Below are 13864 nucleotides of genomic sequence, written 5' to 3'. Positions count from 1 at the left end.
GTACAGCAGACTACCTGAGGTAGACTCCTCATCCGGCTATGTGATTTTAGTTGGTTTGGTTCACGGGGACCCTAGCTAAGGAGCATATTCCAAACTCTTGGTATTATTCTCCTGACAGTTTTAATAGTCTCATATTGGTCTTTTTATGGCTTGAACCATAAAAAGTCAAAGGAATGCATGATAATGTGAGCACCCTAACTATAAGCGGCACGCTGAGACTGGAGGCCCCAAATGATGGCAACTGAGAGTTGTGCTGATGCCCTAGGTTTCAGTTACACTCACCCAGGTGAGAGCCTGACCAAACTAGGAGAATCGTTCAGTAAAAATTATAGGAGGCCATAGTTTTAGACTAAGCTACTGCAGTAGGCCCCAAACGACTAGACTAGAAATCAAAATGGAGTCACTCATGCTAAAGTTCTACATCCTCAATTCTAAACTAAGTCATTATCCGACCTTCTAAGAAATCAGGAGAGAGATAACAGCCAATTTCCTAAACAGGCCAGTTGAAGGGGCATGATAATAAAGTTCCCTCCGTTTTAATCCTCACACACAGAAAAGTAGCTGAAAGTAACTTGATGTTAATTAACCAGTTATTTTTCCACTGCTCTGTTTTCCTGTCACTGCCTTACAAGGAAAGTAACTTTGAAAGGACTAACATACTCTCTGTTCTTTGCTTCTGCTTTCTTCAGCCTCTGTCACTAAAGCTGACTGCTCAGTTCACTGGACACTTATTCTATTTTATGGAATGAACTGGTGCTTGAGGAAGGGAGGGAGAAGGGGAGGGAAATGAATGAAGCAAGCAAGCAAGGAGACTGAGGTGGGTGTGAGCAGGATTTCCCCACAAAGATCCTGATGAATGGGTTCTAGAGTCAATAATGGTTCACATAAATATCTGGCAACCTACTGAGTATTTTGCATGTATGTATTTTTTTTCTTCAGTAAATCTGATTAAATTTTAAAAACATAGGGATTTTCCCCTTTCTGTTTTACTATAAAAGTCTGATTTAAAAATGGTGGATGAATCTTACTCAAAAAATGCCATACTGGCTGGGCACAGTGGCTCACGCCTATAATCTCAGCACTTTGGGAGGCCAAGGCAGGAGGATCACTTGAGGCCAGGAGTTCAAGACCAGCCTGGGCAATAGCGAGACCCCATCTCTATAAGACACACACACACACACACACACACACACAAATTGCTCCAGCATGGTGGTGCATGCCTGTAGTCCCTGCTGCTCAGGAGGCTGAGGCGGGAGGATTGCTTCAGCCCAGGAATTGCAGCAGGCAGTGAGCTATGATGATGCCACTGCACTCTGGTCCAGGTATCAACTTCCTTTCTCCCCTCCCCTTCTCTCTCTCTCTCCGCTCCACCTTGCTTTCTTTTTTTTTTTTTTTTTTTTTTTTTTTTTAGAGATGGGGTCTCTGTTAGCAAGGCTGGAGTACAGTGGGGGTATCATGGCTCACTGCAGCCTCAAATTCCTGGGCTCAGTGGATCCTCCTGCTTCAGCCTCCAGAGTAGTTGAGACTATAGGTGCAAGCTACCATGCCTGGCTAATTTTTAAATTTTTTTGTAGAGACGGGCTCTCACCATGTTGCCCAGGCTAGTACTCCTGGCCTCATGCAATCCTTTTGCCTTGGCTTTCCAAAGTGCTGGAATTACAGGTGTGAGCCACCGCACACAACCAGTAGCACCAACTTAGAAGGACAATTCTCCATTGTAGGTTCTTGTTCCTGCCTTGTTGAATATTTTAATTGGATGAAGACATCCATATCCAATTTAGCACCAAACTAGAAGTGACAGCTAATACAAAAGATTCATTATTTTAAAATGCCCAGACTTGAATTATGGCAAAAAACCAATTAAATGAATTTTAGCAGGAATTAAACAAATTCAGGTAAGGGGGGGGAAAGCAATTCTAAGGATGGAATAAACTAGACCTCTGTTGAGGGCAACTCCTGTGGGCCGGGTGCGGTGGCTCACGCCTATAATCCTAGCACTCTGGGAGGCTGAGGTGGGAGGATTGCTCGAGGTCAGGGATTCGAGATCAGCCTGAGCAAGAGCGAGATCCCGTCTCTACTAAAAATAGAAAGAAATTAGATGGACAACTAAAAACATATATAGAAAAAATTTGCCGGGCATGGTGGTGCATGCCTGTAGTCCCAGCTACTCGGGAGGCTGAGGCAGGAGGATCGCTTGAGCCCAGGAGTTTGAGGTTGCTGTGAGCTAGGATGATGCCACAGCACTCTAGCCTGGGCAACAGAGCCAGACTCTGTCTCAAAAAACAAAAACAAACAAACAAACAAAAAACTGTGGGTGGCCAAAGAGGCTAAGATTATTTACTTCAGAGAAGGGAAAATCAAGAAGACCCAAAATAGTAACCTCCAAGGGCTGTCTATGTTTGGAGTGATAGACTTAACCTCTATAGCTCCATATGGCAAAATAAAGAACAGTGTCATAGAAGATTCTATGATAGATGCCATTCCAAGGTAAGAAAAATGCTCTAATAACAAAGCCATTGAACACTGGAACAAGATGCTGTGGGAAGAAGTGTGCCTCCACCCCTGACTGTGCTTAAGGCTGGCTAACTAACCAGCTAGCATAAATACATTTTTTTAAAAAATCAATTATTTCATTACATGTTACAAATTTCTCATTTTTAATTAAGTAGTTTCAGTTTAAGAAAAAGATAGTACTGTTTAAATTGGTTGTGGTGCAATATGGTAACAACTGAGTTTCTGCCACCAAAAAGACTGAATCAGGGCCTCTGCAGCCTGCAGCTGCTGTGTGTAATCCTCCCACCAACACTTAATGGAAAACATTCAAGCACTGCAATGAGCTTTGCAAGAGTCTTTCCTCTCCTTTTCACTTGGAAACTTGAAAACTCTTTAGATCTGCAGTCCCCAACGGTACTGGTCAGGTCCATGGTCCGTTAGGAACCTGGCTGCACCATTGCCTGAGCTCGGCATCCCCTAATTCCCCTCAACGCTGCGGAATAATTGTCTTCCATGAGACTTAGGAACCAGCTGTACTGCTGCCTGAGCTCAGCACCCCTCCCCCACCCCAGTCCGTGGAAAAATTGTCTTCCATAAAACCAGTCCCTGGTGCCAAAAAGATTGGGGACCCCTGCTTTAGATCCTTCAAGGACTAGGTAAAATTCCACTGCACACCACGTGGGTTGACTCAAAGTCAACAGCACTTATCTGACTCATTAGAGACATCACAAATCTTGGTTCAGAAGAATAAGGATGTTTTTTAAATGAATTACTAAGACAATGCCCCTACTTTTCACTTGGAATTGACACATTCTTTGCAATACTATCTCTTCACCCTGTGTTTTAAAACATTGGTTTTATTACTCCTCGGGCATGGTGAGGCCAACAGATCGTGAGACCACCTCCCCTGAAATAATAGCTTGTTACAATTCCCTAGAGGAGAGGACCAGCCACACCACACAGGGCCAAACAGGGACACACAAGGAAGCACCTGGGTGGGTCAGGGGCAGAAGGAGCCAGCGGAAAGCACTGGCAAAGCCTCTATCACGATTGTGGGAGAGGCACGGCAGGGTAAGGAGGCTTAGGACTGGCTTGCTTTAATAATTTCAGTAGGTTCTAAGGTATAGGAGCTGGCTCTATAGTTGTCTGTTGTCTGGTACCTTGCTCTGGGGTGATCAGGGCAGAAAAATACAGCCTCCTGGAATGTAAGAGCCAGACAGAGGAGGTGGTTTGGAGTAGGACACTGAATTGGCTGTTTTGCATCTGAAAGGCAATCTCACAAGGAGTAGTATGTTATTTCTAAGAATTAGCTCACCCTGAGAGGGACCAGCAGGCCCCAGATGGCAGAGCATCAAGACTACAGAAAACAAGAAAACACGGTTAATACACCCTGCTTTATTTTTCTTCATAGCACTGACATGACATTATGTATTTGTTTATTGCTGTTCCCCACCAGTATGTCAATGACATGAAAGCAGGAATTTCACTTGGCTCAATATTGTACCCACAGTGCCTGACATACCAAGTAAGGGAGGCACCACTCTAGTATCTAACGACCATGGATTCCTACGTCAACTAACAGACAGCAGTGCTCCCAGCACACTGCTTCCCAAACACTCTCTATCCTCTGAACGATGACAAACACGTTCCCATTGAGAGGTCATTAACACTTGACTCAACGCTAACTACACCTATCACAGGATGACCAGCCAAGTATCCATCACTTATGAGTTGGGGACCTTGAGCAGTTTACTTAATCTCCTTGGCTCCCTTTTCCTTAAGAATAGAACTTACCTCATGAAGTAGTAATGATTAAGTGAGTTAATACAGGTAAAACACTTAGGACAGTGCTCAGCATATACTTCATGCATAAATATTACCAGTTATTCTCAGAAGTCACCTACAATTAAGTCCTACAAAAGAGACCCAGCCAGAACCTACCATTCAATTCTTAAGCTTTACTTATTTCTTGTGTGTGTGTTGGGGGGGGGGGGGAGCGGGTTTAAACAAACAAACAGAACACATTCCCCACACTCCAAAAACAAAGCAAACGAGAAAACTATTTAGCAACACACACAATAGTGGCAAACACAGAGTCCTTACCATGAGCCATGCTTTATTCTAAGTTCTTCTAAGTGTTTTTATTATTTATTTTATTTGGTTCCCACCCTCCAGCCCCCCAACACCCCACCCTGAGACAGGATATCACTCTGTCACCCAGGCTGGAGTGCAGTGGCATAATCATAGCTCAGTGTAGCCTCCAACTCCTAGGCTGAAGTGATCTTCCCACCTCAGCCTGAGTAGCTGGGACTATACAGGGAAGCATCACCAGCCTCACACCAGCTGAGCTATTTAAAAAAAAAAAAAAAAAAGTTCTGTACAGAGTCTTGCTATGTTGCCCAGGGTGGTCTCCAACTTCTGGCCTCAAGTGATCTTCCTAACCAAGGCAAAGTGCTTAACATGTTAACTTGTTTAATTCTCACTACAACCCTTATAAGGCACTATTATAATTGCCATTTTACAAGTGGGGAAACGAAGACACACGGAAGTTCAGTGATTCATCACACAGCTAGGCAGGGTTGAAGCCTGCATTTGAATCCATGCGGTCTAGCTTCATCACGCTCCTAACCATTACTCATACTTCCTTCTTTGTGTCTATCTACTCCAAAGACTGAAAAGAACACTAGTAGCTTTAATTGGGTTACGCTTGGTATACTGGCATGTCTTAATAAATTCTAGTATTTTTGAACAGGTAAACATTTTTTTTATTAATATGCCATGCTTGCTTTTTAATGACAGATTCAGATTTAATAAAACATGGCCCAGCAAGATTACCCGATATATAAGCAAACTAAAAATGACTTTATAAGACTAGTAAGCAGACTAACATTTTTGTTATTCCTGCTGTTTTCAAAACCATTATAGGTACACGTTACAGAGTTCTTAAAAAGCAGACCTAAAAGACGCTTATGAAGAGAATAGTATACCAGAAATAGTACTTAGAAGTCAAAAAGGATCTAGCTGGGTGCCGTGGCGTGTACCTGTAGTCCCAGCTAATAGGGAAGCTGAGGAGGAAGGACTAACCCAGGAATTTAAGTCTAGCCTGGGCAACAGAGTGAGACCCCATCTCTTAAAACAAAAAAAGAACTTAAAAACTATAAAAACAACAGAGAAAAATAAATCCCTCACTAGAATCTAACATTTATTAATTCAGTGGCTAGAAAAATACAAAGGAAAAATGAAGACACCCATCTTCGAAAATAATACAATCTGCAAATATGCAGTAACCCAGATTTACTTATATACATTTAGTAAAAGTACATGACCCAGTGTGCACGCCTGAATATTGTTAAATTGACACTATTTTAACGTGTGTTCAAACACTGTGTGAATTAGCCAGTCTACCTTTTTTCATGGTGGCAGTAAAAACAGATTACATAATTGTTGATGGCAGAATGTTCCTTAAAGTGGATGTTAGCTTCTGTGGCTTCAGGGCTTGAAATCACTATCTGAGAAATGTTCCCGAGCCAAGTGTGATACAATTGTGAATGGTGCTGAGAAGAAAAAAAGCTGCAGGAACAACTATTCCAAATGGGGCTGCCAAAGTTGCCTGGACTCTCTATCTTGCTGCCATTTTTCCATGGAAAAAGAACTCCACAAAAAAGAATATGTAACAAATGTACATGGCATGCTTCTAATTTACATTATAAGAGAAGAATATGAACTTACACACACAATTTTGGACAATGCTCTATAAAATGAAAATATTATACTTATCAAGTTCTTTAACTTCAATAGATCTGGCTTTAGGATGTCTTCTGTGGGTGGTTCATACTTAAACTGTACCACAAACAAATCTTAAAGTTTTAACTATTAGAGATTATTATAAGCCAAAATTAATGCTGATGTAAATATGCAGAATCACACTATCAGGCTAACCAGACAATCTATCATGTAATAAACTGATAATGATGAGAAAAAAAAGTATAATATTAACAATATTAGGTTATTAAATATGAAATGTCTGATTTCCTTAAGTGCTAAGTTTGACAGCTGGTATCTCTGACATTTCACTTTGACACTTCTTGTTTTATGTTTACTGTAAAGGCATATCCTCAGTCTTTCAACTGCATGTTTTGGCTTGTGATTGTCTTCCAAAGTTTTTTTTAGAGCAACTTTTGTGAAACCATGGATAAGTAAAAAATTCACATTATTTTCGAATATGAGTTCCATCGTGGAACCAGTGCAGTGCAGACAGCTCAAAATATTAACGAAGGCTAATGAACGCACAGTATGTCAATGGTTTGAGAAATTCTGTTGTGGTGATTTTAATCTTGAGCATGAGCCACAAGGGCGACCTGAGACCAAAGTGGATAATGATAAGCTAAAAGCTGTAGTGGAAGCTAATTCATCTCAACCTATGTGTGAATTAGCAGCAACATTTGACGTTACTATTCCAACAATATTGGACCATTTGAAACAAACTGGCAAAGTAAAGAAGCCGGATAGATGGGTTCCACATGAATTAAACGAGCATCATAAGAGAAATCGTCTCGAAGCTTGCCTTTTTTTGCTGTCATGACATAAAGATGAACCATTTCTACGTGTGATAAAAAAATGGATTCTTTTTGACAATCACAAGCATTCAGCACAATGGTTGGATAAAGATGAAATGCCAAAGCACAGTGCAAGATCCATAAAAAAAAAAAAAAAAAAAAGCTAATGGTCTCTGGTGGTCCAACGCTGGTATTATCCACTGCAGCTTCATGAAATCTGGTCAATTGATTACAGTGGATGTCTACTGCAAGCAACTGGACGAAATGATGAGGATGCTTGCGATTAAGCAGCCGAGATTGGTCATCAGAGACAGGCCAATCCTCTTGCAAGACAACATTTGACCACATGTCACACAAACAACGCTGTTCAAACTACAGCAGCTGGACTTGGAAACTCTCTGTTATCCACTGTATTCACCAGATCTTGGAACAACTGACTACCACCTTCTTCCGGGCTTGGGACCACTTCTTGCAAAGAAAAATATTCAATTCTCAACAAGCTGTGGAAAACGCCTTTCGCAACTGCATCACCACTCGCTCTCCAGGCTTTCTTCACTGCTGGCATAAACAAGCTACTGTTAAGATGGCAAAACTGTGTTGATAGTTTAGGCATATACTTTGATTAACTGTTTGCTTCTTGTTTGAGATATAATAAACAACACTTTTGATTCAAAATTGGACATTTCATATTTAATGACCTAATAATAACGGAATAGCAGCAATTAAAAACTACAAACAAAAATAATGAAAAAAAAAAAAAACAAGCAAGCAAGGAAGTAAGGGAAAATTGCAGCCAACTTGACATAATCCTAGGATAAAATTTTTCCTGGAAAACGGCTAAAATTCCTATTATATCCAGGTACATAGGAATAGTGGAAGATCTGTAATATCATAGAATACTGAATTAGAGTCCTCAGTAAACTTCTTTATATGTTAATTTTAGTTCTGAATACCAAACTTTAGTAACTCCTAACTTATTTATTAGTACAAAGTTCTTAGACATATGAGGAAATGAAAGTTTAAGGAAATGGGCAAATTGAATCTTCAGAACAAAGGACTGGAATTTTTAGATCTGTTCCAGGGCCACCTGGAGAAGCCTTAAGGCCCAATATGGGCTGCAGATCACGAAGAATCACTTGTTTGAACACATATTTAATGAAAGATAAAGTCTATCTCCCTCCTCATCTCCCAGACATACAACAGGGACAAGTCTTCAAGATTATCAGGATATAAATAACCATTAGGAATGTATTAGTAGTGTATATAAAGAATTACGCTTATCAAACTATCTCACAACTATACAGTGCTTTGCAGTTTACAAAGCTCTTTTATATGCATTATTTTATGAATATTCACATCTATTGTGAGAAGATAAAATTATCTCCATTCTAAAGACAAAAAACCCAAGGTCCAGAAAAGTTAAGTGTCTTGCTCAAGGTCAAGTTAGACATTCAGCTAAACGGCAGAGCCAGGACTTAAATTCAGGACTTCTGTTCCTAGTTCATGGTCTCCGTACCCCCCAACTATTACAGGCCTAATCTAGAAATCAAATGAAGTATGTAAAAAGGCTTTGCAAAACTAACAAGAACTAGAAGGATTTTATTATGAAGATCATTATCACTCACTGATGCACCAATGACATTACCTATGTCTGGGCCCTACCTAAGCAATTTAATCTCTACTGTGGTCTAGGCATTAGGACTTTCAAAATCTACCCAGGGCAGAGGCCATGTGATCTTAAGTTAAATGAAACAAATAGCAACAGAGCTTTATAAACATGCTTTTTCACTCCTAGTCTGCTTTATTTTTACATTTCCCTTCTATATTAATTAGTAATCACATCTTAATCAGACATAGCATGTCAAGAGTTTAAGAAGCCAAAGTGCTGACTTGAAAGATTTCAGTATTGGCCATAAGGAAGGTGTGCAAATCTGCAAATACCAATAACGTGAAAATATTTTTGTGTTGCGTTATTTTTTAAAACTATATCCAATATTTAGAACATTCAATTAAAAAATATAGCCTTGTACAACTGTATCAATGAAAAATACAAAAAAAGTAAAGCCTTTAGTTTGTGCTATCAAAAACATTTAAAAAGCATAATCTTCAACTAAGGATACCCAACTATGTTTAAAAAATACTACATTTAAGTTGCATTCATCTGAGGAATAGGAAGCTTTATAGCACTAACATAATAAAGTAATAATTGAGGTATTTAAGGGACAAATTCTATGGCAATTAGCACTGAAAATCATTTAAAAATACTGGATACTGCACCAATCTTACCTTTTGTAGACTTGTTGGATTCAATTGAGTTTTGTCAATTATTTTTATTGCAACCTAGAAAAAATAATAAATAATTTTGGATGTTAAGAATTTAGTAATTACAGAATAACATATGGCATTTTTAAAAAGCAAGCAAACTTGAAAACCTAAAACTTAGCAGTGTAAGCAACTGTAACTTTATTAAAACTGTACAGCTGAAAATAGGAGCTTCATAAAAATAAGGGTTATAACATTTTATATTTAAGTTACTTATAGACAAGGGGGAAATTATCTCCTTCAAAGCACAAAAAGAAAAATGAGAAAGAGAAAGAGACACAGAATATAATGAAAACACTTCTAGAGAGATATGCTATTAAGCAAATCAGACACTTTAATTTTAGCTGACTCTGTGATCCTAGGGCAGGAACTATAGCTTTTACAGGCTTATATAGCCCAGAATACTCCCTAGAGTGTACGGCACAGTAAGAACTTAATAAATAAATAAATAGGTCAGTGCTGAATGTGAAAACTTTAGGAACATTTTATTTTAAAAAACTAGAAAAGCCCTCTAGGCAGTTACAGAAGGACCAACCTGTGGGCTACCCAAGTGAAATAGGTACAGAGGCAACATAAGGGCCCCCTGGCAGCCTTTGTTCAGAAAGGGGTGAGTACACCAGCCTATAAAAATATGTTGCTAGGATATGGGAAGAAAGAACTATAGCTTCTATTTATGTGCGTTTTTTATCTTAAAGAAATAAGAATCACTTTTACTTATATTTACTAAGTAGACCTGTACCAACACCCTCATCTGGTCGGCTTGTCACTGGTTGGATGAAAATGATTTCTATAGACTGTGGGTATCCATAATGAGGGGAGGGTGGGAGTGATGAGGGAAGGGAAGTTGAGTGGAGAGAGGCTTTGTCATGACAAGGGAATATAAATTAAATCAGCTTTGAACCTGAGGGCCATGTCAGCAAATGAGTCTGCCCGTAAGATCGGAGAGGCCATGTTTCCCGCTGTGCGTGCTGCAGAACACACATCCAGTGAGACACAGCCCTGAAGGAGCATCTGCAGCCAAAATGGAGAAAGGGCCTGGACATTCTCTGTCAATGGTTCTCACACTTTTTGGTACCCTTTACACTCTTAAAGATTACTGAGCAGCCCAAATGTGAGTTATATTAATGGATATTTACCATATTACAAATGAAAACTGAGAAATTATAAAAATAAGTATTTAACAATTCATTTCAAAATAATAAACCTATTACATGTTAACGTAAGTAATTTATTTTTATGAAATTTTCATGTGTGTTTCTGCATTCAATCTGTCGTGATTATCACACATCATGTAGTCTCTGGAAAATTCTACTCTACATGTGTAAAAGAGAGAATGAAAAAAGCAAACGTTTTAATAGTATTACAAAAATAATTTTGACTTTGCAGGCCTCTTGAAAGGGTCTCAGAAAACCTTCAAGGGTCCCATACTCAAAGTATAAGCCATACTTTGAGAATGGCCACACTATGCATTAACACTGTTCTTTAAAAACTTAACTTGGTCCAAAGCCTCCATCTGCCCTAGTTATTTATTCCCTGTGAATCTATAACCTCCAGAAGAACTACAGAAAGGGAAACGCTGCAGTTAGGCATCCATCGATTCTGACCCTGGAGTGGAAGTACTATCACCCCCAACCCGAAGAGGAGGCAAATCAGAATTGGGGAAGGAGTGAAGAGTAAGCAAATGAGCGTTTCAATGGAAAGTAAAGAAGCAGAAGGCAATGATGGCTAATGAAATACGCAAACACTGACTACCGTGTGTGGATCTCAGTCAGGGAAAAGACACCTTATTCATTTTTATAGCCCTAGCATACCACCTAGCACACAAGGAGTATTCAATAAACGTTTGCTGAGTTGATTTGAGGCCTCAAACACCATAATCAGTAACCAAACACATATTAGAGATGGAGAGAGGACAGTGAAGAAATAGGGCTTCTAGTGTTTTAACAATTAAATAAATCAAAGTCAAATGAATTAATTTCCTTCGAACTTTACTTTCACTGGTAATTTTATGTGGTATACTTGGATCTCCCAATTCCAAAGAAAAATGTTAGATGTTCTTTTCTGGCCTCCATCATGTTTTCCTCCTCTTCCTCCTGGCCAAATCTGTCAAACATGCTGCCTTTCCAGTTCTTCCCTCTGGTCTTCTGAGAACCAGCTTCTATTCTCATGACTGGACGCAATCACTACTTTCTTGTGGTTCTGCTCAATATCCTCCTCCTATTCTAAAGATTCTCTTCCGATTCTGTTTATACATTTTCATTTTAGGTACTACTATTCAAATAGCATCTGAAGCAAAAACAGGAGCTCAAATATGTTCTATCTGGATTAATCAAACTCTAGAAAACAGTCATTTTATCAAAAGCAACAGTGTCCCCAGAGTGAAACATCATTTAAGGTGACGTGTGTATATGCAGTGTGAGGGGGAAGTTCCTAATCCTCTCCTCCTCCCAGCTCCCTGCTGGGAAGACTCAATCAAAATAATCCTGGCCCAGAGCTGGAGCCTGGGGAGTTCAGACAGAGCTGAGACCCTGAGGTCACCAAAAGAGGCAGAAACTGTGAGTGTCACTGGTTGCTGTGCCTCAGAAAGGTGGAGCCTGGAGAAGACACCCACTCATTCCTATGGTCATGGAGTTGGGTGAAGGGGACACAGCAAGTGCCAAGGGGGTTCACGAGGTGAGCAAAGGAGTGCCACTGCCGCCTCCTGTGTAAAGTTCTGGGAAATTCCATTTATAGTCATCCTGATGCCAGAAGCAAAGTGGAAAATTACAAAATAGGGATAAGATCTGCTCATACATGAGAAGAGCTTCCCCCAACAAGCCTCAACCAAAAGGGCCCAATTAACCCACAGCACCCACCCACCGGAGAAAAATCCTTATCTGTCACTTTCTGTCAATTCACTACTGGTCAAAAGATCCTAAAACCCTGCTCCTGAAAGGTATTAAGGCATCCACAACCACTAAAAGAGCAAGCAAAAAACAAACAAACAAACAACCCCCCAAATCCTTTAAGGGGATACAGTAGCCTGAAGGATGGTGTATTAGTCAGCTGCTGCCATAATACAGCACCACAGACTGGGTGGCTTAAACAGAAATTTATTTCCTCACAGTTCTGGGAGCTAGAAGTCCAGGATCAGGGTTCTGGTGAGGGCTTTCTTCCTGGCTTGCAGAGTCATCTCACTGTGTCCTCACATAGGGGAGACAGCGAGCTGTCTGGTGTCTCTTCATATAAGGACACTCTAACCCTATTAATCAGGGCTCACACTTATAACCTCATTTAACCTATACTTTATCACCAAATAACACAGTCACACTGGGGGTTAAGGCTTCAATTCACAAATTTGGGGGGATACAATTCAATTCAAAGCAAAGGAGATCAAGCCAAACAACTACAACAGTTGGCTACAAAAGGAAACTTCAACATGGAAGAATGCTACAAGAAGCAGATACAAAATAACATACTGTTATGATTCCATTAGTATAATGCTTTTTAAAAAAACAGACAAAACTACTCTAGCATATTAGAGGTCAGCACAGTGGTCCCCTTGGAGAGGAGGAGCAGTGAAGTGGCCGGAAGAGGGCAGAAGCAAGAGGCTTCTGGGTGTGGGTGAGAGCATTTTTTTTGCCCCGGGTCATAGTTATGCAAATGTGTTTACTTTGTGATAATTCATCAAGCTGAGTACTTGTATGTTACATTTCAATAAAAAGAGTTTTTGTGTGTTTGAAATGTCAATGACTTTAAGAAAACCATAATAAAAAGTTTATAGATAATGCCTAGAACTAAAAAATAAATAAGAACAGAAGCATGTTATAAAGATATGAAAGTGAAACCTAAATAATCAGTTTAAAGACAAAGTGGCCATCCCGGTAGACTAGGAAATGGGGGACATGGGGTCTAGGTCTGTGGTTCCCAATCCCTGGGCCGCAGACCCTGGGTCCACAGCCTATTAGGGACCAGGCTCAGAGCTCTGCTGCACCCAAGCCTCCAGCAGGAGGTGAGCAGCGGGTGAGGGAGCGAAGCTTCATGTGTATTTACAGCCGCTCCCCATCACTCACATCACCACCTGAGCTCTGCCTCCTCCCCTCCCCCTTCCACGGAAATACCGTCTTCCATGAAACCTGGTCCCTGGTGCCAAAAAGGTTGGGGACTGCTGATCTAGGTGACTATTTTTTGTAACAAGCCTTGACTCTTTAAATTGTCGAATATACAACTTGAATAAAAATAACTAAATGAAAAGGTTTTTGTAACCATAATGAGAACATTTGATTAAAGATGGCATTCGGATCACATGCATCTCTCTTCTCCCACCTGATAGGCCAATTGAAGAATAAACACAAATGACAAAGAATGGCAAAGAGGATGGAGGAGGTGCCAACAGTAGACAAGTGACTCCAAAATTTCTGGGAGATAAAAAAAATCTCATAATGGTACAGTGGCACACATAGCAGGATACAGGAAGATAAGCCTAGAGTGGGTGAAGGGAAACCTTAACTGTT

The 13864-nt window shown here is 40.1% G+C and overlaps 1 protein-coding gene across 8 annotated transcripts in view; it reads right to left on the bottom strand.

Annotated features, from left to right (window-relative positions):
- The window catches only part of MARK3 (microtubule affinity regulating kinase 3), an 89410-nt gene that overhangs the window by 53899 nt on the left and 21647 nt on the right, over positions 1–13864 (bottom strand). For 7 of the 8 annotated variants that reach the window (XM_069490255.1, XM_069490264.1, XM_069490285.1 and 4 more), the window contains one exon: positions 9336–9389. The exons of the other annotated variant lie outside the window; for it this stretch is intronic. In XM_069490255.1, coding sequence (XP_069346356.1) covers positions 9336–9389 — 54 coding nt within the window. The remainder of the gene's footprint in view (positions 1–9335; positions 9390–13864) is intronic. 8 annotated transcript variants of the gene reach the window in all.

Source organism: Eulemur rufifrons, chromosome 2 (assembly GCF_041146395.1).
Source record: "Eulemur rufifrons isolate Redbay chromosome 2, OSU_ERuf_1, whole genome shotgun sequence".
In the NCBI taxonomy this organism is placed as follows: Eukaryota; Metazoa; Chordata; class Mammalia; order Primates; family Lemuridae; genus Eulemur; species Eulemur rufifrons.
Note: the sequence above shows the minus strand (reverse complement) of the source record. Positions and strands in the feature narration are given on the sequence as shown.